This window comes from Mustelus asterias, chromosome 7, assembly GCF_964213995.1.
Source record: "Mustelus asterias chromosome 7, sMusAst1.hap1.1, whole genome shotgun sequence".
Classification (NCBI taxonomy): domain Eukaryota; kingdom Metazoa; phylum Chordata; class Chondrichthyes; order Carcharhiniformes; family Triakidae; genus Mustelus; species Mustelus asterias.
Genome location: NC_135807.1, coordinates 15,138,768 through 15,165,009, shown reverse-complemented (window position 1 = coordinate 15,165,009; position 26,242 = coordinate 15,138,768). Strand labels below are relative to the sequence as shown.

At 45.2% G+C, this 26,242-nt stretch overlaps 1 protein-coding gene across 2 annotated transcripts in view; it reads left to right on the top strand.

The window, feature by feature from the left end:
• LOC144495579 (guanine nucleotide-binding protein G(s) subunit alpha-like) overlaps window positions 1–26,242 on the top strand; it is a 395,016-nt gene that overhangs the window by 253,474 nt on the left and 115,300 nt on the right. For both annotated transcript variants that reach the window (XM_078215715.1, XM_078215714.1), the window contains exon 5: window positions 22,186–22,283. In XM_078215715.1, the coding sequence (XP_078071841.1) occupies window positions 22,186–22,283 (98 nt within the window). The remainder of the gene's footprint in view (window positions 1–22,185; window positions 22,284–26,242) is intronic.

The following is a 26,242-nucleotide window of genomic DNA, read 5'->3' as shown; positions in this document are numbered from 1 at the left end:
TTATAGACCTCTATAAGATCACCCCTAAGTCTCCTACGCTCCAAAGAGAAAAAGTCCCAGTCTATCCAGTATGTGTTGCATCGTTTCACAATATATAAAATGATGTGACTAAGCAGCAGTAACTGACTGCATGCTCTTGTAACAGAGGACTTATTTGATCTCTGGCTTTTCTGTCAATCTTCCAGCTCAAACTCCATCACAAGCTGGTATGGATATGCTGATCCAATCATAAAAGCCAAACTGCAAAACTAAAAATGAACCTATTGTTTTGTATAATGAAACAGTGCTCTGCGGCTTGCAGTTTGATCATTTCAGCAGACAGTGGACAGCCACGTCTAAAACTTTAAATACATTAATATCTGAGTAGCCACAGCTATAGTTTAAACTTGCCGAGTATCTTGAGGTTCCACTTTCTTATCTGAACAGTCATTTAGACAGACCGAACGACTAAACTCAAAAATAGGTCGCTAAGGCCACTCAAGCCATGAAAGAACCCAGTTATAAATGGGCTTTAGACTTCACCCAATGGAGCTTGTCTTCAGATTCTTTTGAGGTTCGGTGATGTAATGTGTTGCAGCAACATTGTTCTGTGTTATGGAGTGAGAGAGAGAGCTTGTGTTTGTGTTCATGGCCTCCACCCGATTGAGTTTCATAGAAAGCATCATAGAAACCCTACAGTGCAGAAGGAGGCCATTCGGCCCATCGAGTCTGCACCGACCACAATCCCACCCAGGCCCTACCCCCACATATTTACCCGCTAATCTACACATCCCAGGACTCTAAGGGGCTATTTTTAACCTGGCTAATCAACCTAACCCGCACATCTTTGGACTGTGGGAGGAAACCGGAGCACCCGGAGGAAACCCACGCAGACACGAGGAGAATGTGCAAACTCCACACAGACAGTGACCCGAGCCGGGAATCGAACCCGGGACCCTGGAGCTGTGAAGCAGCAGTGCTAACCACTGTGCCACCGTGTCGCCCTAGTTTCTGATTTTAATCAGACTATCGTGGATAGCTACTGAGCATAGACTATTTTTTACTCGTTCATGGAATGTGGGCATCACTGGCTGGGCTAGCATTTATTGCCCATCCCTGAGGGCATTTAAGAGTCAACCACATTGCTGTGGCTCTGGAGTCACATGTAGGCCAAACCAGGTAAGGACGGCAGATTTCCTAAAGAACATTAGTGAACCAGGTGGGACTTTACGATAGTCGACAATGGTTTCATGTTCGTCATGAGACTTTTATTTCCAGATTTCTATTCAAATTTAATCATCTGCCGTGATGGGATTCGAGCCCTGCATTCCCAGAGCATTGCCCTGGTTCAATGGATTACTAGCCCATCGACAATACCATTACCGCACTGCCTACCGCATCGAGGGCTTACGTTCGGAGAAGAGGTGGACCTTCACAGGAAGGTCGCCTTTTTGATCACTTTGTCCATTTCTCGGCAGTCTTCTGTTATTGCAGTTATGAGGTGACAGCAGCGATGGGGGCAGCGCAGGCATTAGAGCCACTTGACAGCCCTTGGTGGCTTGGTGAGATTGATAGTGGTCTCCTTTGTTCACAGCATTCCTCTTGCAGCTGCCAGACTGAGGAGATCATGTCAATTGTAGATCTTCCAGTTCTCAAACCAATTCTGGGATCCAGGCCAGATGTGTTCAGCCAGGATCTGCAGTCCGACAAGGACAAAGCGATCAAAATACTTTTCCCACAGTGCTCAGCGGGGCGATGCCTCAGTGGTTGTTGCAGTTGCTGCAGTCACCCTTGTCCTTGTACCGGTTCACCTTCTTTGCACCACACATATATCCTGGGGCACTGCCCCCTCCCAGCAGAGAGAGACAGAGAAGTTGGTGTAGACTATGCAGCAGTGTCGGTCTCCCATGCTTGATGCGTTCAGACGGTATAGTACCAGCACCTGGAGCTTTGACCATGCAAGTCAATAGCTTTGGTTGTGGATTTGATATCTAGTTCTCCTTTGACGGGTAGACTTTCTATGGTGTCCAGAGATTCTTTGGTGAATGTGTTCTCTCTCGAGTACAAGGGGGAGGCAGTGGTGTGGTGGTATTGTCACTGGATTAGTAATCCAGAGACCTGGATAAGATCTGGGGACCTGGGTTCAAATCCCACCACAGCAGATGATGATATTTGAATTCAATTTTATAGGCACATGGAGCACACCAGGATAATAGGGAGTGGGATAGCTTGATCTTGATTTCAGATAAAGCTCGACACAACATCGTGGGCCGAAGGGCCTGTTCTGTGCTGTACTGTTCTATGTTCTACAATTCCAGATAGTGTTCCATCCATCTGTCCAATTATCTATTGAAGTTGGTGAAGGCTTCCCCTGCCTTGTTTTCACCGGCCTTGTTTTCTTTGCTGATGGACCTGTTCCTTTTTTCATTCCTTCATAAAGTCCATAGTGTTTCCTGTGTGAAAGGACAGGGAGATATTCTGGCAAAGTGGCAGCCAATAGTGATTAGCGCACCACCAAGCAGTCTGTTGGATTTTATATCAAGCGGACTCTTCGTGCATTTGGAGTCTTCACGTTCGAATCTGTCTTGTAATTAACAGATCGCTTGGCTTTAATGATAGGTTCCATCACAGTGATATTAGCCTCAAACCAGTCAGCATTTTTGTACCCTTACTTCCCATATGTTGAGAGTCAGGGTTGTTGGTGGTATCTTGAAGAATGTTCCATTTCGTTTCTGCATTCTCTGTGGAATTGCCAGAAAGCACCCTTTCAATTGAGTCAAGGAAAACTGGCAGGGACCATGGCTGACATTGATTCAAGGATGGTATTTCTACTTTGAATGTAAACTCTTCAAGAGTTGCATGCTAACCCTGGTGCACTGGTGAACTGGAAGATCTACACACCAGGGAGTGATCGGTATCACAGTCAGTGCTGTGGTAGCTGTGTGTGTTGAAAATGCTGCTCAAAGATCAAATGATCAGATCCAGCTGGGGCCAGTGCGCCTGATCCTGGATATCTCCAGGAGCCATCGTCACATGAATTGTTCTGAAAGGAGTTGTTAGTAAAGTTAAAGTTTGGTTATTAGTCACAAATACGCTTACATTAACACTGCAATGAAGTCACTGTGAAAATCCCCAAGTTGCCACACTCCAGTGCCTGTTCGCGTACACTGAGGGGGAATTTAGCACGGCCAATCCACCGAACCAGCACATTTTTTTGGATTGTGGGAGGAAACCCACGCAGACACAGTAGGGAAAGTGCAGACTCCACACAGACAGTGACCCAAGCCGGGAATTGAACCCAGGTCCCTGACGCTGTGAGGTAGCAGTGCTAACCACCGTGCCGCCCTCGGTTTTATACAAAGCTCATGGCAGCAGCAAAGCTCACTCTCTGTCCACTCTCATTCATTTTTCCCAGGCCATGATGTCTGAAGCAGGAGCCATGCCTCCTAGTTTAGTGCCCATTCTTACATTGAAAGATGAGCTTGGGCTTTTCACTGACAGCAGTGTTAAGCTCCTCATAGAACTGGTCTTTCAGCATAGGAGCGCAAGTAATCCTGATGTTAACTTGTCCTGTTTGAGAGGCTGATTGATCGAGGGAACGCACAGTGAAGGGTTCCACCATCATGAGGTTGGCGTTCCTGTGAGTAACGTGATCCACCAGTTGTCTGTCAATTCCATACGCATGGTCCAGCCTGCCAGTTGAAGAGTTGGCATAGTCTTGTTCTGTTTGTTCACCTGATGCCATAGATTCTGTCCACTTGTTGTGCAGAGACTTTTTTTTACTTATTGCCAGCATTTATTTACCATCCTTAATTGCTCCCAACTGAGTGGCTGGGCCACTTCAGAGCACACTTAACAGTTAATCACATAGAGTCATACAGCGCAGAAAAGGCCCTATGGCCCATTGAGTCTGCACTGACAATAACTACCACTAAAGTCCCGCTAATCCCATTTTCCAGCACTTGTCCCATATCCTTCAATGTTATGATATTTCAAGTGCCGATCCAAAACCTTTTTGAAGGTTGTAAGATTTCCAGCCTCCATTACCTTCCCAGGCAATGCATTCCAGATTCTCACCACCCTCTGAGTGAATGTTTTTTTTTCGCAAATCCCCTCTGAATCTCCCGCCCCTCACCCTCAAACTATGCCCCGTCATGATTGACCCCTCAACCAAGGGGAACAGCAAGTTCCTATTCACCCTGTCCATACCCCTCATAATCTTGTACACCTCAATCATGTCCCACTCAGCCTGCTCTGCTCTAAAGAAAACAATCCAAGCCTATGCAGTCTCTCCTGATAGCTCAAATGCTCCACCCCAGGCAACATCCTGGTGAATCTCCTCTGTACCCACCCTAGTGCAATCACATCCTTCCTATGGTGAGGTGGCCATAGAGTCATAGAGGTTTACAGCATGGAAACAGGCCCTTCGGCCCAACTTGTCCATGCTGCTCTTTTGTTTTAAAAACCCCTAAGCTAATCCCAATTGCCTGCATTTGGCCCATATCCCTCTATACCCATCGTACCCACGTAACTATCTAAATGCTTTTTAAAAGATAAAATTGTACCCGCCTCTACTACTACCTCTGGCAGCTTGTTCCAGACACTCACCACCCTCTGTGTGAAAAAATTGCCCCTCTGGACACTTTTGTATCTCTCCCCTCTCACCTTAAACCCATGCCCTCTAGTTTTAGACTCCCCTACCTTTGGGAAAAGATGTTGACTATCTACCTTGTCTATGCCCCTCATTATTTTATAGACCTCTATAAGGTCACCCCTCAGCCTCCTACGTTCCAGAGAAAAAAGTCCCAGGCTATTCAGCCTCTCCTTAAACTCAGTCCATCAAGTCCCGGTAGCATCCTAGTAAATCTTTTCTGCACTCTTTCTAGTTTAATAATATCCTTTCTATAATAAGGTGACCAGAATTGCACACAGTATTCCAAGTGTGGCTTTACCAATGTCTTGTACAACTTCAACAAGACGTCCCAACTCCTGTATTCAATGTTCTGACCGATGAAACCAAGCATACCGAATGCCTTCTTCACCACTCTGTCCACCTGTGACTCCACTTTCAAGGAGCTATGAACATGCACCCCTAGATCTCTTTGTTCTGTAACTCTCCCCAACACCCTACCATTAACTGAGTAAGTCCTGCCCTGGTTCAATCTACCAAAATGCATCACCTCGCATTTGTCTAAATTAAACTCCATCTGCCATTCATCAGCCCACTGGCCCAATTGATCAAGATCCCGTTGCAATTGGGGATAACTTTCTTCACTGCCCACTATGCCACCAATCTTAGTGTCACCTGCAAACTTACTAACCATGCCCCCTATATTCTCATCCAAATCATTAATATCAATGACAAATAACAGTGGACCCAGCACTGATCCCAGAGGCACACCGCTGGCCACAGGCCTCCAGTTTGAAAAACAACTCTCTACAACCACCCTCTGGTTTCTGTCGAGAAGCCAATTTTGTATCCATTTAGATACCTCACCCTGGATCCCGTGAGATTTAACTTTATGCAACAACCTACCATGTGGTACCTTGTCAAAGGCCTTGCTAAAGTCCATGTAGACAACATCAACTGCACTGCCCTCATCTACCTTCTTTGTTACCCCTTCAAAAAACTCAATCAAATTTGTGAGACATGATTTTCCACTCACAAAGCCATGCTGACTGTCCCTAATCAGTCCTTGCGTCTCTAAATGCCTGTAGATCCTGTCTCTCAAAATACCTTCCAACAATTTACCCACCACAGATGTGAGGCTCACTGGCCTGTAGTTCCCAGGCTTTTCCCTGCAGCCCTTTTTAAACAAAGGCACAACATTTGCCACTCTCCAATCTTCAGGCCCCTCACCCGTGACTATCGATGATTCAAATATCTTGGCTAGAGGACCCGCAATTTCCTCCCTAGCCTCCCACAATGTCCTGGGATACACTTCATCAGGTCCCAGAACTGCAAACAGTTCTCTGGCTGCGACCTAAACAACGTTCTGTACAACTCCAACATTACCTCCTTGCTCTTATACTCTATGCCACGACTGATAAAAGCAAGTGTCCCTTTTGTCTTCTTCACTTCCCTATTCACCTGCTCTGCCGCCTTCAGTGATCTGTAAATAAGTACCCCAAGATCCATCTGTTCCTCTGAGCTTCCTAATGTCCCGCCATTCATTAAATACTCCTGCAATTGTTGAGTTGATTGAAGGTGATTGGTACAAGGATTAGAGGGGACATGAGGGAAAACTACATTGCCCAGAGGGTGCTGGATGCCTGAATTTCACTGTCTGAGTTGGTGGTTGCAGGTGTAATGATCAACTCATTTAAAAGATGCCTGGATCTGCATCTGGAAGTGCTGTAAACACCAGAGCCACAGACCAGGGGCAGGAAAATGGGATTAAAATGAGCGGCTGGCACAGATTCAATGGGCTGAATGGCCTCTTTCTGCATCATGACTTTTCTATGCTTCTATAGATGTTCAGCACGGTGTTATACGCACCAGGCCAAGGCAAGTTTCCATTACTGATCTTTGCTGAGTTTGCCTACCTCAACGAAGGCAGCATGAGATATATCTTGGCTGGCTTCAAGAAGAATAGAGAGCCTTATGGCGTTGGACTGGGGGAGCTAGGAAATGATTTATAGCTACTCCTAGCTCCCCCGGTGTCGCAATTGACAAAAGCAGTGAGGAGCTGAATCTTGCGAAGCAGAACTGTTTCAAAATTCATTCCTGGGATCCAGATATCGCTGGCAAGGCCAGACTTTATAGTTCATTCCTAATTACTCTTGAAAACGTATTCAACTTAATGCTGAATGAGTTGTTGAACTCGGATCAGCTAACGGGGTTGTTCTAAGCAGCAGGTTTGCTACAATTAGCAAAGATCGGGGAAAGTTGCCCAGGGTTCTGGTCCTTGATGGTGCCCAGCAGGAAATTGGGTGTGGACGGAACTGGTTTTGCCTTTCATATCCTCCTGTTGTTAAATAATATTCACCAAGATTCGACACGTTGTTGAAGTCTCGGGAAAGTGCCCCACAATTGTGCAACCAAAGCCTGAAGAAAGAGCTGGACTGCCACATGATTGCTCCCTGATAACAGCTCCTCCTAGAAACTGTCCACATGTAGCCAGGCTTGGCTGCAACCATTAAAAAACAAACAGCCTGATACTCACCATCTAGATTCTTGCCGGAAAAGTGACCACTTCCGTGTGATACAGTTACTCCAGCACGAGTTATTACTTTGATTTGATTTATTATCGTCACGTGTATTAGAATGCAGTGAGAAATATTATTTCTTGTGCGCTATACAGACAAAGCATCCCATTCATAGAAAAGATGTGGAGATGCCGGCGTTGGACCGGGGTGGGCACAGTAAGAAGTCTCACAACACCAGGTTAAAGTCCAACAGATTTATTTGGAATCACGAGCTTTCAGAGCGCTGCTCCTTCATCAGGTGAGTGGAGTTGACGAAGGACCAGCGTTCAGAGAGAAGGAAAGGAGAGGGTGCAGAATGTAGTGTCGTAGTCATAGCTAGGGCGTAGAGAAAGATCAGCTTAATATGTGGTAGATCTATTCAAAAGTCTGGTGGCAGCAGGGAAGAAACTGTTCTTGAGTCAGTTGGTATGTGACCTCAGATTTTGTATCATTTTTCTGAAGGAAGAAGGTGGGAGAGAGCATGTCTGGGGTGCGTGAGGTCCTTGCTGCTGGCTGCTTTTCCCAAGGCAGCAGGAAGTGTTGACCGAGTCAATGGATGGGAGGCTGATTTAAATGATAGAACATAGAACAGTACAGGCCCTTCGGCCCACGATGTTGTGCCGAGCTTTATCTGAAACCAAGATCAAGCTATCCCACTCCCTATCATCCTGGTGTGCTCCATGTGCCTATCCAATAACCGCTTAAATGTTCCTAAAGTGTCTGACTCCACTATCACTGCAGGCAGTCCATTCCACGCCCCAACCACTCTCTGCGTAAAGAACCTACCTCTGATATCCTTCCTATATCTCCCACCACGAACCCTATAGTTATGCCCCCTTGTAATAGCTCCATCCACCCGAGGAAATAGTCTTTGAGGGAGGGAGAAACCGATTTAAGGGGAAGGCAGGCAATCGAACAAAAAACAGTAGAGCACAGGAACAGGCCCTTCGGCCCACCAAGTCTGTGCCGACCCCGATACCTCTCTAATATTTTCTTGCCTCTATGTGGTCCATATCCGTCTATTCCCTACCTATTCGCGAATCTATCCAGATGCCTCTTCAATGTTGTTATAGAATCTGCTTCCACCACTCCCTCCGGCAGCACGATCCAGGCATTCACCACCCTCTGTGTAAAAAAACTTTCCCCCTCTCACTTTCAACCTATGCCCCTGAGTAACTGACCCTTCGACCCTTGGAAAAAGACTCTGACTATCCACCCTATCCAAGCCTGTCATAATCTTGTAAACCTCTATCAGGTTCCCCCTCCTCCTCCGACGCTCCAATGAAAACAATCCAACCTTTCTTCATAGTCCATATCCTCCAAACCAGGCAACATCCTGTTAAATCTCTTCTGCTCCCTTTCCAATGCAGCAACATCTTTCTGGTAGTGTGGCAACCAGAATTGTACACACTACTCCAAATGCAGCCTAACCAAAGTCTTATACAGCTGCAACATGATTTTCCAATTCCTACACTCAACGTCCCGACCGACGAAGGCCAAAATGTCGTACGCCTTCTTGACCACCTTGTCCACCTGAGTTGCCACCTTCAGGGAACTGTGGATCTGTATGCCTAGATCCCTCTGTATGCTAATATTTTTAAGGGCTCTACCATTTACTGTATACTTTCCCTTCTGCAGTAGACCTTCCAAATCCCATCCCCTTACATTTGTCCGGGTTAAATTCCATCTGCCATCTTTCGGCCCAAGTCTCCAGCCGATTTATATCCTGCTGTATCCTCTGACAATCCTCCTCATTATCTGTTACTCCCCCAATTTTTGAATCATCTGCAAATTTACTAATCATACTACATGGGTCAATGTGAATCAAGTCTGTACTTATAGCCGGGCTGAATAAGCAGTCTGCCAAAGTATTGCAGTTGACTTGTCTGTGTTTTTCTTTATTCTGAAGTCTTAGCGTGTTGCTTTTGTCTGTGTCTTTTACGGTAGACTAGTTTTTGATTGCCAATCTCAACAGTGTTTACCAGGATTTATTTTAAATATTCTCTTAGTATTAACCATAATGCACTATTAATGTGTCCCAAAGGATTGAATCTACTAATGAAGCATTTGCTAATTGCCTGATGAGGGAATTTCTGTGTTTTTGCTAAAAATCTGTAAATGGCTAGGGAGTGAGTGCTCCCACCAAAACATCCCCCCAACACCAGTGTCAACTAGTATCTAATTCTGACACCACATTCCCTCCGACATCACTGATTTGTTTCCCCTCTGGGGGAAACAAGCAAGCGTTCGATTGAACCTAGTAGGTTTGATTCTTGTATTAAATGTCAACTTAGATAGCAATAGGATTACTAAATCATATCCCTGTCTACATCAGCGGGGATGAAGTGGAAATGGTCGAGAGCCTCAAGTTTCTAGGTGTCCAAATCACTAACAACTTGTCCTGGTCCTCCCATATCGACACTAGAACCATAGAAAATTACAGCTCAGAAACAGGCCTTTTGGCCCTTCTTGTCTGTGCCGAACCGTTTTTTGTCTAGTCCCACTGACCTGCACTTGGACCATATCCCTCCACACCCCTCTCATCCATGAACCCGTCCAAGTTTTTCTTAAATGTTAAAAGTGACCCCGCATTTACCACTTTACCCGGCAGCTCATTCCACACTCCCACCACTCTCTGCGTGAAGAAGCCCCCCCTAATATTCCCTTTAAACTTTTCTCTTTTCACCCTTAACCCATGTCCTCTGGTTTTTTTCTCCCCTAGCCTCAGCGGAAAAAGCCTGCTTGCATTCACTCTATTTATACCCATCAAAATCTTATACACCTCTATCAAATCTCCCCTCAATCTTCTACGCTCCAGGGAATAAAGTCCCAACCTATTTAATCTCTATTAACTATAGTTAAGAAAGCCCATCAGTGCCTCGACTTTCAAGAGAGACTAAAGAAATTTGGCGTGTCAGCTACGACTCTCACGAACTTCGACACATGCACCATAGAAAGCATTCTTTCTGGTTGTATCACAGCTTGGTATGGCTCCTGCTCTGCCCAAGACTGCAAAAAAAGTACAAAGAATTGTGAACGAAGCCCAGTCCATCACGCAAGCCAGCCTCCCATCCATTGACTCCGTCTACACATCCCGCTGCCACGGGAAAGCAGCCAGCATAATCAAGGACCCTGGACATTCTCTCTTCCACCTTCTTCCGTCAGGAAAAAGATACAAAAGTCTGAGATCACGTACCAACCGAATCAAGAACAGTTTCTTCCCTGCTGTCATCAGGCTTTTGAATGGACTTACCTCATATTCAATTGATCTTTCTCTGCACCCTAGCAATGGCTGTAACACGACATTCTCCACCCTCTCCTTTCCTTCTCTATGAACGGTATGCTTTGTCTGAATAGCGTGCAAGAAACAATGCTTTTCACTGTATACTAATACATGTGACAATAATAAATCAAATCAAATAATGGTGTCCAGTGACTATTTGTATAAATCATGAACTTGATCATTTATTTGTCTTGCAAGTACTTTATCCACTTTTTACCAGAATGCGTCCCTGAGGCAAGTGTGATCGTAAACATGCTATACAATGAATAAAAACATTGAATAGATAGCCTGCTGTAAGCTCCAAGGCTGCAATTCAATTTAGCAATTCTGTTGGCGCAAACTTGAGGATTTAAAAAATATTTCTGGCAGTTGTTTTGTTACATAAACTGCTCAGTAATGTAATATATTATGTAGCATATCATGTTTACTATAATATATAATATCAAGGGCTGCCAAAAGGCACAGCTGGTGAGTAAATGTATTAGTCGCTACATAATGCCATACACCTACATCTCAATAATCTCTGTTAACCTTCTCATTAACTCTGTGATACTTCATGCACCGCACAGATCCTAAGGAAAGTTATAATAAAACTCTTCAGATGCGATCAGTGTGCTTGTGGGTTAACTCATCAGTGCAATGTGTTGTAGAGATGACAGGATACAGGCTTGTTCTTCCACTTTCAGATGGACATTTGGAACAGGTAGATTGTCTCCTCTGTCTGTCTCCCCATGCTTTCAACTGATGAACGCTATTTGGAGAAAAGGACACAGAGACAAGTTCCCATCTTTGTTCTCACTCAACCCATCAAAACCATTTCCCAGCTTAATATTTAAGGAAGTCTTGTGGTGCATTAGTGTCCCAGCCTCTGGGCTGGAAAATCCAGGTCAAAGTCCCACTTCAGGGCTTGATGGCCATGGAAGGTGTATGCATAACAGTCAACCTGCTTGGCAATATCAGCCTGTAATTCCTTTCAGAATGCCTGATGGCAGGCATTAAAGAGTGAGAGGTCACTCTTATTGCAGGAGGGGAGACGGTGGCACAGTGGTATTGTCACGGTAGAGATCCACGGTAATGCTTTGGGAACCCGGGTTCAAATCCCACCATCGCAGAATTTAATCTGGAATTAAAAGTCTAATGATGACCATGAAAACCAATCTGGAAATCTTACCTGGTGTGGCTTACATGTGACCCTGGACTCTGAGCTGCCCTCTGAAATGGCCTGGTAAGCCACTTGGTTCAAGGGCAATTAGGGATGAGCCTTGCCAGTGACACCAGCATCCCATGAAATAATGGGGAGAAAAAGACAATGGCAAATTGTTGCAGTACTTTGCCAAGCATAATCATGGACTAATGCAATGGACATCCATGGGTATCCTGTTAGGTCAATAGGCCACTTAGCCTAACACCAATTGTTGGGAAAATGCTGGAATCTATTATTAAGCAAGTATTAGACCAACATGGCTCTACCACAGGGAAATCTTGTTTGACAAATTTATTAGTGTTTTTTGAGGAAATTGCTGATAGGGCACATAAAGGGGAACCAGTAGATGTAGTGTACGTGAATTTCCAAAAGGCATTCTATCAGCTAATAGGCTCTTGGAATTGGGGGTAATGTATTATAGAAATTATAGAAACCCTACAGTACAGAAAGAGGCATTCGGCCCATCGAGTCTGCACCGACCACAATCTCACCCAGGCCCTACCCCCATATCCCTACATATTTTACCCACTAATCCCTCTAACCTGCGCATCTCAGGACACTAAGGGGCAATTTTAGCATGGCCAATCAACCTAACCTGCACATCTTTGGACTGTGGGAGGAAACCGGAGCACCCGGAGGAAACCCACGCAGACACGAGGAGAATGTGCAAACTCCACACAGACAGTGACCCAAGCCAGGAGTCAAACCCAGGTCCCTGGAGCTGTGAAGAAGCAGTGCTAACCACTGTGCTACCATGCCGCCCTATTAGCATGTATTAGCATGGATAGAGGATTGATTCACAGATAGGAAGCAGAGAATGGGCACAAACAGGTCATTTACACGTTGGCAACAGTGAATAGAGGAGTATCGCAATGATCAGTGCTGGGGCATCAGCTATTTACAATCCATATTAATGACTTGGATGTGGAGAGAGAGAGTAATATTTTCTAATACTACAAAGCTAGGTGGAAAGATAAGCAACGGGGAGGATACAGAGAGGCTGCAAAGAGATTTCGACAGGTTAAGTGAGTGGGCAACAAGGTGGCAGATGGAGTGTAATGTAAGAAAATGTGAAGTTATTCATTTTGGTCGCAAGAATAGAAAAGCAGAATATTTTTAAAAAGGTATGAAACTAGTGAATGTTGATGTTCAAAGAGACTTGGGGTGTGCTTGTACAAGGAATGTGGAAAGTTAGCATGCTGGAACAGCAAGTGATTAGGAAGGCAAATGACATGTTGGCCTTTATTACAAGCGGATTGGAGTACAGGAATAAAGCAGTCTTGTATAGGTTTTTGGTGAGACATATCTGGAGCACAATGTGCAGTTTTGGTCTCCATTTTTCAGAAAGAATGTACTTGCATTGGAGACAGTACAGTGAAGGTTCACTAGATTGGAACCTGGGTTGATGGGATTGTTCTATGATGGTCGATGTAGCTCAGTTGGCTGGACAGCTGGTCAGTTATGCAAGCGATGCCAACAGCTTGGGGTCAATTCCCGTATGGTTGAGGTTATTCATGAAGGCCCCGCCTTCTCAACCTTGCCCCTCATCTGGGTTGTGATCCTCAGGTTAAATCACCACCAGTCAGCCTATGGTCATCTTGGACTATGCTGACTTTATATTTGATACCTATAATAAGGGGCTGAGTAAATTGAGCCTATATTCTCTGGAGTTTAGAATAATGAAACGTGATCTCATAGAAACCTGCTTGACATTGTGAAGGGATTTGAGTGTGTGTTTCCACAGCTGGGAGAATGTAAAACACAGGGCCACAATCTCAGGATAAGGGGCTAATCATTCAGAACTGAACTGAGGAGAATTTTTTTTAACTATTCATTCGTGGGACAAGGGCATCGTTGGCTGGCCAGCATTTATTGTCCATCCCTAGCTACCCGAGGGCAGTTGAGAGTCAACCACATTGCTGTTGTGCTGGAGTCACATGTAGATCAGACCAGGTACGGATGGCAGATTTCCTTCCCTGATTTCCTTCTCAGTGAACGAGATGGGTTTTTCCAACGAACGACAATGGTTTCATAGTCATCAGTAGATTCTTAATTCCAGATTTTTTTTATTGAATTCAAATTCTGCCATCTTCCGTTGTGGGATTTGAATCCCGGTCCCCAGAACATTAGCTGTTCACCGAAAGGAAGGTTGAGAATTTTTGGAATTCACTACCCCAGACAGATGCTCCATCAGTGAAAACATTTGAAGCTCAGATAGACAGATTTTTGATGTCTTAGGGATTCCACCATTATGGGAACAGGCAAGAAGGTGAAATTTCATTCCAAGATCACATTCCTGGTCACATTGAACAGGCTCGTTGAGTATTATGGTCTACTCCAGCATTTCTTGTGTTCTTGTGGGACGATCTTCCTCGTTCCATTCGCTTGAGCTCATCTAAAGCTCTGCTGCTGATATTATAACTCACGTCCAGCCCCATTCAGCTATCACACACGTGCTTGCTGACTTCACTGATCCCTGGCTCAGCAAACCTCAATGTTAAAATTCACATCCTCATTTTCAAACCTTTTATGGCCTCACCCCTCCCTCTGTGACCCCCTACAGATCTACAATTCCACAAGATATCTGTGCTCCTTCAGTTTTGGTCTCCAGTGTATCCCTAATTTTAACCGCTCTGCCATTGGTGACCGCTCCTTCAGCTGCCTAGGCCCAAAGCTCTGAAATTCCTTCCTGGACACACACACCCTCTCTCTTTTGAGATCACTCCTTAAAAAAAACGACCTCTTTGGTCTTGCTTCTGTCTAACTGTCTTCATATGTGGCTGGGTCTCAGACTTTGTTTCATAATGCACTTGTCAAGCACCGTGGGACTTTACTGCGTTAATGCAAACTATTGTTAATTCCACAGCACGGTGGCACAGTGGTTAGCACTACTGCCTCACAGCACCAGGGGCCCTGGTTCGATTCCGGCTTGGGTCACTGTCTGTGCGGAGTCTGCCCGTTCTCCCTGTGTCTGTGTGGGTTTCCTCCGGGTGCTCCGGTTTCCTCCCATGGTCCGAAAGACATGCTGGTTAGGTGCATTGGCCATGCTAAATTCTCCCTCAGTGGAGTGTGGCGACTCGGGGATTTTCACAGTAACTTCATTGCAGTGTTAATGTAAGGCTACTTGTGACACTAATAAATAAACTTAAACAGTCAGCGATTGTTCAGCTCAATGGAGTGTTTGAAAGCTTTCTGTCAGTTTATGAGATTTGCACAAGCAGCTAACCAGGGGTTGTCTCGTGCATCGTTATGTAACAAAAAAGTGACTTGCCAGGAAAATTCTTTAAAAGGATGAACTCTTATTTACCCACGTTTATGTGGCAGGGTGGTGCAGTGGTTAGCATTGTTGCCTCGCAGCATCAGGGACCTGGGTTCAATTCCGGCCTCAGGTGACCTTCTGTGTGGAGTCTGCACATTCTCCCCATGTGTGCATGGGTTTCGTCTGGGTGCTCCGGTTTCCTCCCACAGTCCGAAAGACATGCTGGTTAAGTGCATTGGCCGTGCTAAATTCTCCCTCAGTGTACCCAAACAGGCGCTGGAGTGTGGCAACTGGGGGATTTTCACAGTAACTTCATTGCAGTGTTAATGTACAAAGAACAAAGAAAATTACAGCACAGGAACAGGCCCTTGGACCCTCCAAGCCTGCACCGACCATGCTGCCCGACTTAACTAAAACCCCCTACCCCTTCGGGGACCATATCCCTCTATTCCCATCCTATTCATGTATTTGTCAAGACACCCCTTAAAAGTCACTAAATGTAAGCCTACTTCTGACTAATAAATAAACTTTAAACTTTGGGTTAAGTTGATTGGCCATACTAAATTGTCCCTTCGTTTCAGGGGGATTAGCAGGACAAATACGTTGGGTTAGGGGATAGGGCTTCGGTGGGATTGGTGTCGGTGTAGGTTCGATGGGCTGAATGGCCTCCATCTGCAATGTAGGGATTCTATGATTCTATGAAAATATTGAGTAACTGATGGAACCCTGACTACAATGTGCTGGATACTTTCTTCTATCCTGGTGTGATTTAGATGAAATTGGAAGGTATAAAATCATAGCTGATGTTGCTCCTTGATTCTTAGCTAGCTGTCCAACAACATCTTGCATTTACGTAGCACCTCTGAAGTCGCCAAACGTCTCGAGGCATTTCAACGTAGACAACTGCTGGCGAAGAAACACTGAGGCTGGCAATTGTTGGGAGTGTGTGCTGTCCAAGCCCTGTGAACCGCATCTCTGACCTTGTTTCATCAGACACTCCTCAGAATGCCAAAGCCTTCAGGTGTGCGCTGGACTGTGGAAGGGGGCCCCTTGGGTCTTTACAACCGCTGGGTGTTTTTCTTGGTGTGTTTTCCTGTTTTGTTTGTTTGAGCTATATTTGCACAGCAGGAGGCAAGGAAAACAAAAGTCATTGTTAGCAAACATGCAGACTGGCTGCTCTCTGTTCCCATGTGTGTTTCTGAAGAGAAGCTGCCCCCCTCTGCCAAGCCCCTCTCCCCGTCCCCATTTACACAAGGATGATTCCTTTTTTTAATCCACTGAAAATTCAAGAAGACCTAAGGAGTCACCATTTATAAACAGCGTTACTCTTGATTTGGATTGATCGATTTGGAAAGCAGTGGACAGATTACTGATGTTATAACCCTTAAAATAAAATGTTGACTTCCTGGCAGGTTGCTTCAGACTATATGGGCGGCATGGTGTCACAGTGGTTAGCACTGCTGCCTCACAGCGCCAGGGACCTGGGTTCGATTCCCAGCTCGGGTCACTGTCTGTGTGGAGTTTGAACGTTCTCCCCGTGTCTGCGTGGGTTTCCTCTGGGTTCCTCCCACAGTCCAAAGATGTGCGTGTTAGATGGATTGACCATGCTAAATTGCCCCTTAGTGTCAGGGGGACTAGCGAGGGGAAATGCACGGCGTTATGGGGATAGGGCCTGGGTGGGATTGTGGTCGGTGCAGACTCGATGGGCCGAATGGCCTCCTTCTGCAATGTAGGGATTCCATGATTCTATATGTTCGCATTGAGAAATTTTAAACATTTTCACTTAGAATGAAGTGACACTGCGAAAGGTTTTGAACCAGAAGAGGAAATCTAACTCTACTGAAAGACTCGTTACAGGAATGTGTTCCCACAAATTCATGCAGAATAATGATTTGAGTCCAGTTGTACAGAAAGATAGACTCGGATTCTCTGCGGTATGGACTGAAAAAAGGAATTGTTGAACCTACAATCTTCTAACTCGGAAGCCAGAGTACAACGGAACCGGCACATAATCCAGGACATGTTACTTCTCGTTTCACTTCTCCTTATGGAACATCCTATTTTTACAATTAGGTTCTGCAGAATCTCTAGCAAGAGATGTCTGGACTTCAGGATTTAAAAAAAAATCTGTTTCATGTTTCCAACGACTGAAAAGTCAAAAGAACTCCAGCTCCTGGATTTAAAACAATGCCAAATTAAAAATGCGTTGCTTTTTGACCATTAGTTTTTAAGCGAGTTTAATGTGTTGGGACTTGAAGAAATAATAAAATCCATTTTGGTTACTGTCACCAGTTAATCTCCCAAACTCTTTATAAGTTAGTAAGAAATGAAAGTTTTCCGGCCTGTGTTTGTTTGAAAACGTTCAAAAACTCTGCAGCCTTTTAATTCGCACACGGTCCCATTCACTCATCTGATTTCAAGAAGAAATTAGATATAGCTCTTGGGTCATAAAGGGATATGGGGGAAGGGGAGGAATCAGGATATTGAATTCGATGATCAGCCATGATCATAATGAATGGTGGAGCAGGCTCAAAGGGCCAAATGGTCTACTCCTGCTACTAGCTTTTCAGACATTTCTTGAACAGGAGCCACTGTAGGTCAGTGAGCATGGGGGTAATTAGTGAAGGAAACTTGCCACGAGTTAAAACAGCAGCAGAGTTTTGGTTGACCTCAGGTTTATTGAGGGTAAAATGCGTGAGAGCAGCCAGAAGTACATTGGGATAGTGGGGCCTAGAACACAGGCATGTCCGAACGTTGTGGGGCTGGCAGAGATTACAGAAATGGGGGGGCAGCTGGCAAAACTATAAAACAAGGATGAGAATTTTAAAGATGAGTTGTTGTCCAACCAGGAGCCAATATATGTCAGCGCAATTAGGAGTGATGGGTGAATGGCACTCGGCGTGAGTTAGATTATGGACAGCAGGGATTTGGATAAACTCAGGTTCACAGGGATTGGTAGGAATACTTCAGTCATAAACTGAGTCACATCTGTAAAACTTTTGAATCATTGAGACCTGATGGGGAAGATTGTGGTAGAATTGTTATTGTGAACTGTGACTAAATCTAGATAAATACCAAGCTGATGACTTAGTAGGCAAACCCAACGACCGGGACAATACAGGGAAGCCCAAGGCTTGCTTTCCACTCTGCTGAGTTAACTGGGGACATTAGAATCTGCGTCCTCGTTTGCTACATTTTACATGAAGATATGATTGGGTTGGCACAGATAGTCAACACAATTAAATCACCAGCCAACCTTCAGCATCAGGGCGGCACAGTGGCTGTCTCATAGCGCCAGGGACCCAGGTTCGATTCCCAGCTTGGGTCACTGTCTGTGTGGAGTCTGCACGTTCTCCCCGTGTCTGCGTGGGTTTCCTCCGGGTGCTCCAGTTTCCTCCCACAGTCCGAAAGACATGCCGATTAGGTGCATTGGCCATACTAAGTTCTCCCTCAGTGTACCCGAACAGGCGCTGGAGTGTGGCGACTAGGGGATTTTCACAGTAACTTCATTGCAGCGTTAATGTAAGCCTACTTGTGACATAAATAAATAAACTTTAAACTTATTAAACTAGTTCACACACAAAGAATGAGCACTTGAATGAGGTGTCCGGATTTGCTGGCAGTTAACACTGTGCTGACAAGAGATGGGTTTATAAGCTTAAGATAGCTTGATAAAGTTGACATATAGGATCAAGCATAGATTGGGGGGGTGGGGGGGAGAAATGGATACCTATTGAGCACAGCGGTATGGGTGCCCAGAGGAAGGTGCATCACATTTGCGTACAGCTTTGGAAAAGGCAGTCAGTTACACTGGAGATGTCACTTTCGCACACTTTGTGATTACGTGTTCTATGTGAATTTGGAATGACATTGTTATAGCAATGAGCCCACAGGGAGCTGATTAATTCTTTTTCACTTGAGCATCTTCTGGGAGTCAACAAGAGCATAACTTGACTCTCATTACATCCAGTGAGTACCTGATTGCTAAACTTGTACGTCTGTCGGACTACAATTATGATATTTGTAGTCCCCCAATGGTGCAGTAAATCATAGGTTGATGAAGCATTGAATTTTAGAAAAATGTATTTTTAGTTATAATTCTGCTGATGGTTGTTCTGTTTGTAATTTAAATACTGATTCACCGTGACAACATTTCTGACTAATTATTACTCGTTATTAGTGTGGTGATTAGCAGAGTCCCAGAACTTGGAATGAGACTGTGCCCAGTTAGGGTTGCTTGTTCCCCCGAGCTCGCCATGCAATGAAGTTATTACCCAATACAAATAAGCATCACAGTGGGAAAACTCCAGAGGGCCGTCATTAATCCGGGCTTTTGGCTGCCAAGGAGACAGTTCTTAAAGAATTTGAATGGCTCTACAGCCGTTAACTGGGCCTTGATCAACACTTCCATTGTTTTTTTATTTATTAGTGTCACAAGTAGGCTTACATTAACACTGCAATGAAGTTACTGTGAAAATCCCCAAGTCGCCACACTCCGGCACCTGTTCGGGAACATTGAGGGAGAATTTAACACGGCCAATGCACCTAACCAGCATGTCTTCCGGACTGTGGGAGGAAACCCACGCAGATACAGGGAGAACGTACAGACTCCACACAGACGGTGACCCAAGCCGGGAATCGAACCCGGGTCCCTGGCGCTGTGAGGTAGCAGTGGTAACCACTGTGCCACCGTGCTGCCATCCAGAAAATAATCCAGGAAATAAACAACTGGCCTGGTTATTTGATGGAATAACTGAGGCCTGTTAGATTGCACCAATGGTGAAACCTTTGGTAAAATGATCCTTTATTGATGAGGAAGGGTTGAGAGGCGCAGCACCCTTGAACATGACAACATTAGTAACTTGAACATTGTCTTCACAAGTCAAATTTCTCTAGATTTAAGGTATTAAAAAAACCTTTGTTGTGTTTTCTTCTCCAACTCACTGCCTGGACAGCCTATTACCCAGTATGAAAAAAGTAAAAAAAAACTCTTGTATTTATGTAGCACCTCTCACAACCTCAGGAGGTCCCACAGGTTTTACAGAGTATTAAGTACTTTAAAAGTATAGCCACTGTTATAACCAGGAGATGGGGTGGAGCCCTGCCACTGGGCCTCTGCCAGTGCCTCGCTATAGCTAGTTGCTAAGCAACTGAAAATGAAACGTGCGTGTGTTTTTCTCTGTATCACTCTCTTTCTCACGACCTCTCCTGGTCTCTCCCTATCTGCCTCACCTCTCCTTTCTCATCTTTGCTTCTTTCCCCTCACTCTTCCTCCGCTCTCCACCTTACACAGTTAAGATTATTAATATCCATTGCCTCACTTGGAATGACATTAAACTAATATGTCTGACTGCATTTGGAAACCTGCAGGTAAGACCTGCTGTAAACTCTGTGTAACCCTTATCTTTCATCCTTCGTGGCCCACAGTAGCAGCAGAGCCCTGCTGGCTGGGGAGCTGGCAAGACCCCCACTCTTTTTGAGAAGGCTCTCTGTAAGGACAACCCCCCCCCCCCCCCCCCACCCCTCCCCCAGGGCAGAAAGCCCACCAGAGTCTGTACTCAGCAGTGTTGCTGGGGAGGCAGTGTTTGCTGCCGGTACTGCAGTCACCCCAGACCGATGACGATCGAGGAGGGACCCAGGTGCAATTGAGGGATAGTGGGGGAGGGCGGGGTGCTCACAGGTGAGGGAGGTTGGCAGCTAGAGCAGGAGGGTAGCCCTCTTCAGTACACCCCCTGCCTTCCCAATGTTGGGCCCCTCACCTTGATCAGGCACCGGGTGCCTTTGACTGAGGACCCACCCCTCCCCCAAGAGGCAAACAAACACGCTGCCGTTTGATTGTCATGTTGCCCGCATAGCGAGCTTCCTGCCTGCCACTGGGTCAATAACCAGAGGCTCTAAGAGATCATTAATTGCCCACTTAAGGGCTTCAGTTGGTGCTGGGGCATGAAGGCCGTGCGCAGGCCTTCCTAACATGGACTTAATTAGAGTGGAGGTAGAAAAGTGGCAGGGTCGCCACCCATCATCCTCCTGACCAATTAAATGCCCCCTGCCACCAATCTCATGATAGGAAAGGACACTTGATTCCGCTCAGGCTGACCAGGAGTGCCCCAGGTAACAGTGCACGTAGTTTGCAGAGGCGCTTCGATACAGGTGCTGCAAGGAAGGAATTGGCCAAGACTTTCATACTTAGTGTCCAGTGAGTCCTGCACATGAGGCGTATTGGGCTTGTCAGTGATGCCTCTAAGGACTGGAAAACCTGCCAACACTCGGTGTCTGAGCTTGGACATGAACCTTCACTTGGGTGGTCGTCAGCGGACTCTACCAGAGAAGAAAATTAGCAAGAAAAAATCTAATTCCTTTCGCTGTGTGTTAACATTAATACTGTATTTTAGTTTGATTTGATTTATTATTGTCACATGTATTAGTATACAGTGAAAAATATTGTTTCTTGCGCGCTGTACAGACAAAGCATACCATTCATAAAGAAGGAAAGGAGAGGGTGCAGAATGTAGTGTTACAATCATAGCTAGGGTGTAGAGAAAGATCAACTTATTATAAGGTAGGTCCATTCAAAAGTCTGATGGCAGCAGGGAAGAAGCTGTTCTTGAATCGGTTGGTACCTGACCTCGGAACTTTGTATCTTTTTCCCGATGGAAGAAGGTGAAAGAGAGAATGTCTGGCGTGTGCGGGGTCCTTGATTATGCTGGCTGCTTTTCCGAGGCAGTGGGAAGTGTAGACGGAGTCAGTCGATGGGAGGCTGGTTTGCGTGATGGACTGGGCTACATTCACAACCCTTTGTAGTTTCTTGCAGTCTTGATCAGAGCAGGAGCCAGACCAAGCTGTGATACAACCATAAAGAATGATTTCTGTGGTGCATCTGTAAAAGATGTACCTTGTTTGAAAAAGAGTAAATGGATGGTTTTGCATTTCCCCACATTATACTCCATCTGCCGACTTGCCCTATCACCTCACCTGTCTAGAAATCTTTTCAGATTCTTGGCTTCCCCCTCACAGCTTACGCTCCCACCTTGCTTTACATCATGAGCAAACCTGGACATGTTACACTCGGTCCCTTCATCTAAGTTATAAATTTAGACCGTGAATGGCTAAAAACATACCTGACAGTCCTCCACTAGTTACATCCAAAACTGACCCATTTATTGTCTGAACCCATTATTGTTAACCACTGTCCATGCTAATGTTCTTACCTCTAACCCCACGAGATCGAATGTCGAACCCAGTTTTTAACAGAAGTTTTCTTTCTATTTGTAGGAATTCTTCGATCATGTGAAAGCACTGTGGGACGATGAAGGTATAAAGGCATGTTTTGAAAGGTCAAATGAATACCAGCTCATCGACTGCGCTCAGTAGTAAGTGTCTTTCGTCATTCAAAAATGAAATATTAAATTTTAAAGTCTTGCACTTCCTTTTAAAATACTCTCGCGTGTTCAAAAAGAGAAATTGCTAACTGCCATGAAATTGGAATGGAATTGAGAATGAATTGCATTTAAATCTTTTAAGAGATTTGTAATGTACTCTGAAGCTTGGTGAAAGGATCCCAATGCTTTTAAAGGTGGAGGCTTTATGTGGTCTATAACGTGCTTCTGCTTTGGAAATAATTATGTCATGTAGCAGATTAATGAAGATGTTAATTTGCTGCAGTAGTGGAAGTTTCATTCACTTGGTTCTGAGTTGGAGTCTGGAAGCAGTAGTTTCTGATCTGGTTTACAGTGTGATCGGTCAGTCTTTGGCTGGACTTCGGTGGAGTGCTAACATTGGCAGCTTAAATGCTCTATCTCTCAAGTGGGGAGGGTATGAAACGAAGGAGGTCAGATGTGGCTCAGCCAGGAATTTGCTATCTTAACTTGTCTACCTTAATTCTGTGCACTGCCCTACTACCTGGAGCAATGTTGGCTGACAGTTGCCCCACTATTGGTGACTGTTGACTTGGTGCATTGTCTCATTCAGAAAGTTGAGGTCATTTCTCGACATCTTCTTGTGTTTTTTTTACCGCTTGCTGCCGAAATCTTAGCAACCGTGGCGCATTGTACTAAATTGTATTACGTTGAGAAGCTTTAATGAGAAGTTGTTGGCTGAACCGCTTGTTGTACGAGTGGGACACCCAGATACCTCACAAATTATAAAATTGGAAATCAGGTTTGTTTGTTGTTTTCACAGTCAACCAGTTTAATACAAAAACAGAAAAATGCACCAGCTCTGACGAAGGGTCATCTGGACTCGAAACGTTGGCTCTATTCTCTCTCCACAGATGCTGTCAGACCTGCTGCGATTTTCCAGCATTTTTCTGTTTATGTTTCAGATTCCAGCATCCGCAGTATTTTGCCTTTAGCCACCAGTTTAATACCTCGGATAAAAGCAAAATACTACGGATGCTGGAGATCTGATATAAAAACAGAAAATGCTGGATAAATTCAGCAGGTCTGGCAGCATCTGTGGAGAGATCAACAAGATTAACATTCTGAGTCCTTATGACTTCCTCAGAGCTGTTATTACCTAGAATACTGTGTTTGAGGAAGTTTTATGGATGAAATAAAATTAACATATATGAAAAACATATGCACGCTTTATGAAAAACTGTTTAATAGTATTCTTTGGGGGCTGATTGCAACTTCAGAAACATTTCTTCTTTCAGTTTTTCGACCTGACTTCTAACTACCTCTGCCATGTTGTTAGTGGAGGGCGTACTTTCCATTAGGTTGCCTGAGGGTGTGGTGGGCCACACACACACAGCCATGCCCCATGAAGTAAGAAGTAGTTGCTCTGTGCAAGTTCATACGTCAAAGTGGCACAGACTGGGGAGTGGCAGCCTACTGTGAGATAGCTTTATCAACAACCGAGATTTGGCCACTGAATCAAGTTGGCAGCAGAACATGTTGGGATTTAGGCCACACAGACAGAATGCTAAATTTATTTTTGCCTGGGAGATTTATGTTTTTATTTCCCCAGTTCAGTCACTTTTAAATTTTACAGCAGATTTTTTAAAAAGGTTTTCCTCGCAGGCAATTCATGGCTTGAATTTTCTTTTTAAACTGCAAATGTCACGGAAAACAAATTACTTAAAGTTTAAAGTTTATTTATTCGTGTGACAAGCAGGCATACATTAACACTGCATTGAAGTTACTGTGAAAATCCCCTAGTCACCACAGTCCGGCGCCTGTTCGAGTACACTGAGGGAGAATTTATCATGGCTAATCCACCTAACCAGCACGTCTTTCAGATTGTTGGAGGAAACCGGAGCACCCGGAGGAAACCATGCAGACACGGGGAGAACGGGCAGACTCCACACAGGCAGTGACCCAAGCCGGGAATCGAACCGGGGTCCTTGGCACTGATAACCACTGTGCTACCGTGCCACCCAGAAGGTGATAAGTGTCAGGAACGAGCTGCCAGAGGTAGTAGTAGAGGCAGATACAATTTTGCCTTTTAAAAAGCGTTTAGACAGTTACATGGGTAAGATGGGTATAGAGGGATATGGGCCAAATGCAGGGAATTGGGATTATCTTAGTGGTTTAAATAAAAGGGTAGCATGAACAAGCAAGACCGAAGGGCCTTTTTCCATGCTGTAAACTTCTATGACTCTATGAACCTGACTGCATAATCTGGGAAAACGTTTAGGAGCGAACAGTGCACCATTCCGGATTAATAGAAGCTCGATTGCATTATTTACATAAATGGCAGTACCCCACTTTACTTCCCAATAATTAACACCAATTAGTACAAGAACAGAATCATAGAATTCCTACAGTGCAGAAGGAGCCATTTGGCCCATTGAGTCTTCACCAACCACAATCCCACCCAGGCCCTATCCCCGAGACCCCACATATTTAGCCTGCTAATCCCCCTGACACTAGGATCAATTTAGCATGGCCAATCAACCTAACCCACATATCTTTGGCCTGTGGTTGTTTTTTTAAACCCATCAATTGGTGTTCTAAGATTTTTCAAGTTTTTAACCAGGTAAACAAATAGACCAAATAAACAAACTTTCCCCAGTCAAAAGGCTGAGCAAATGACTGGTTCGCAAGGTGTTCATAGACATTTGCAATCCATTAATTTCCTCTTGATGGCATCAAACGGACTGGAGAAAACTTAACACTGTGAGGGAGAAGAGTTTAACCTGAGATTAGCATTAGAACAAAGAATAATACAGCACAGGAAGAGGCCCTTCAGCCCACAGCATGCATCGATACATGGTGTCTATCCCTCTGTTCGCCTTCTGTTCATATGTCTATCAAGATACACCTTGAACGTTTCTAACGTGCCTGCTTCCACCACCTCCACTGGCAGTGCGTTCCAGGCACCCACCACCCTCTGTGTAAAACATTTTCCCCACATGTCTCTCCTAAACTTAACCCCTCTCGCCTTAAACCTGTGCCTCTTGTAGTCGAACCTTCTACCCTGGTAAAAGGCCTCTGACTATCCAACCTCTCCTCATACCTAAAACCCTCCAGATCTGGTCCTGGTAAACTTTCTTTGCACTCTCGCTGAGGCATCCACATCCTTCTGAAAGCATGGCGACCAGAACTGCACGCAATATTCCAAATGTGACCGAAGTAAAGTTTTATACAGCTGTAACATAACTTGCCAACCTTCATACTCGATACCCCGGCCGTTGGAGACAAGCATGCTGGGTGCCTTCTTAACCACCTTATCCACCTGTGTTGCCACTTCCAGGGACCCTGGAGGATTAAGGTGGAGGATACCAGGATGTACAGCCACAGTTACGTTCCATTCCAAATTTGTCTACTTGAGAGCTGTGACCTATTGGGCTCCGGACCAAGTGCAGGAATCATAGAATCTCTGCAGTACAGAAAGAGGCCATTCGGCCCATCGAGTCTGTACCCACCACAATTCCACCCAGGCCCTATTCCTGTAACCCTCATTAACCCTGCTAATCCCTCTGACACTAGGGTCAATTTAGCATGGCCAATCAACCTAACCTGCACATTTTTGGACTGTGGGAGGAAACCGGAGCACCCGGAGGAAACCCACGCAGAGCCGGGGAGAACGTGCAAACTCCACACAGACGGTGACCTGAGGCCGGAATCAAACCTGGGTCCCTGGCGCTGTGAGGCAGCAGTGCTAACCACTGTGCCACCGTGCCGCCCAGGAAGGCTAAATTTTCAGTGATTGGCATGACACAATGAGCCGAATGGCCGCCTGTGTTGTAAATGTTCTGTGATTCTGGGGGAAGGCTGTTTGGAGGAATGCTCCCTGTCCTTTGTGGATTGGATCAACATTTTGGTAACATGAGCACAGAGTGGACTCTTGCTCAAGGTTTCCTTTGGCTGTTTGTGTCTGAGAACAG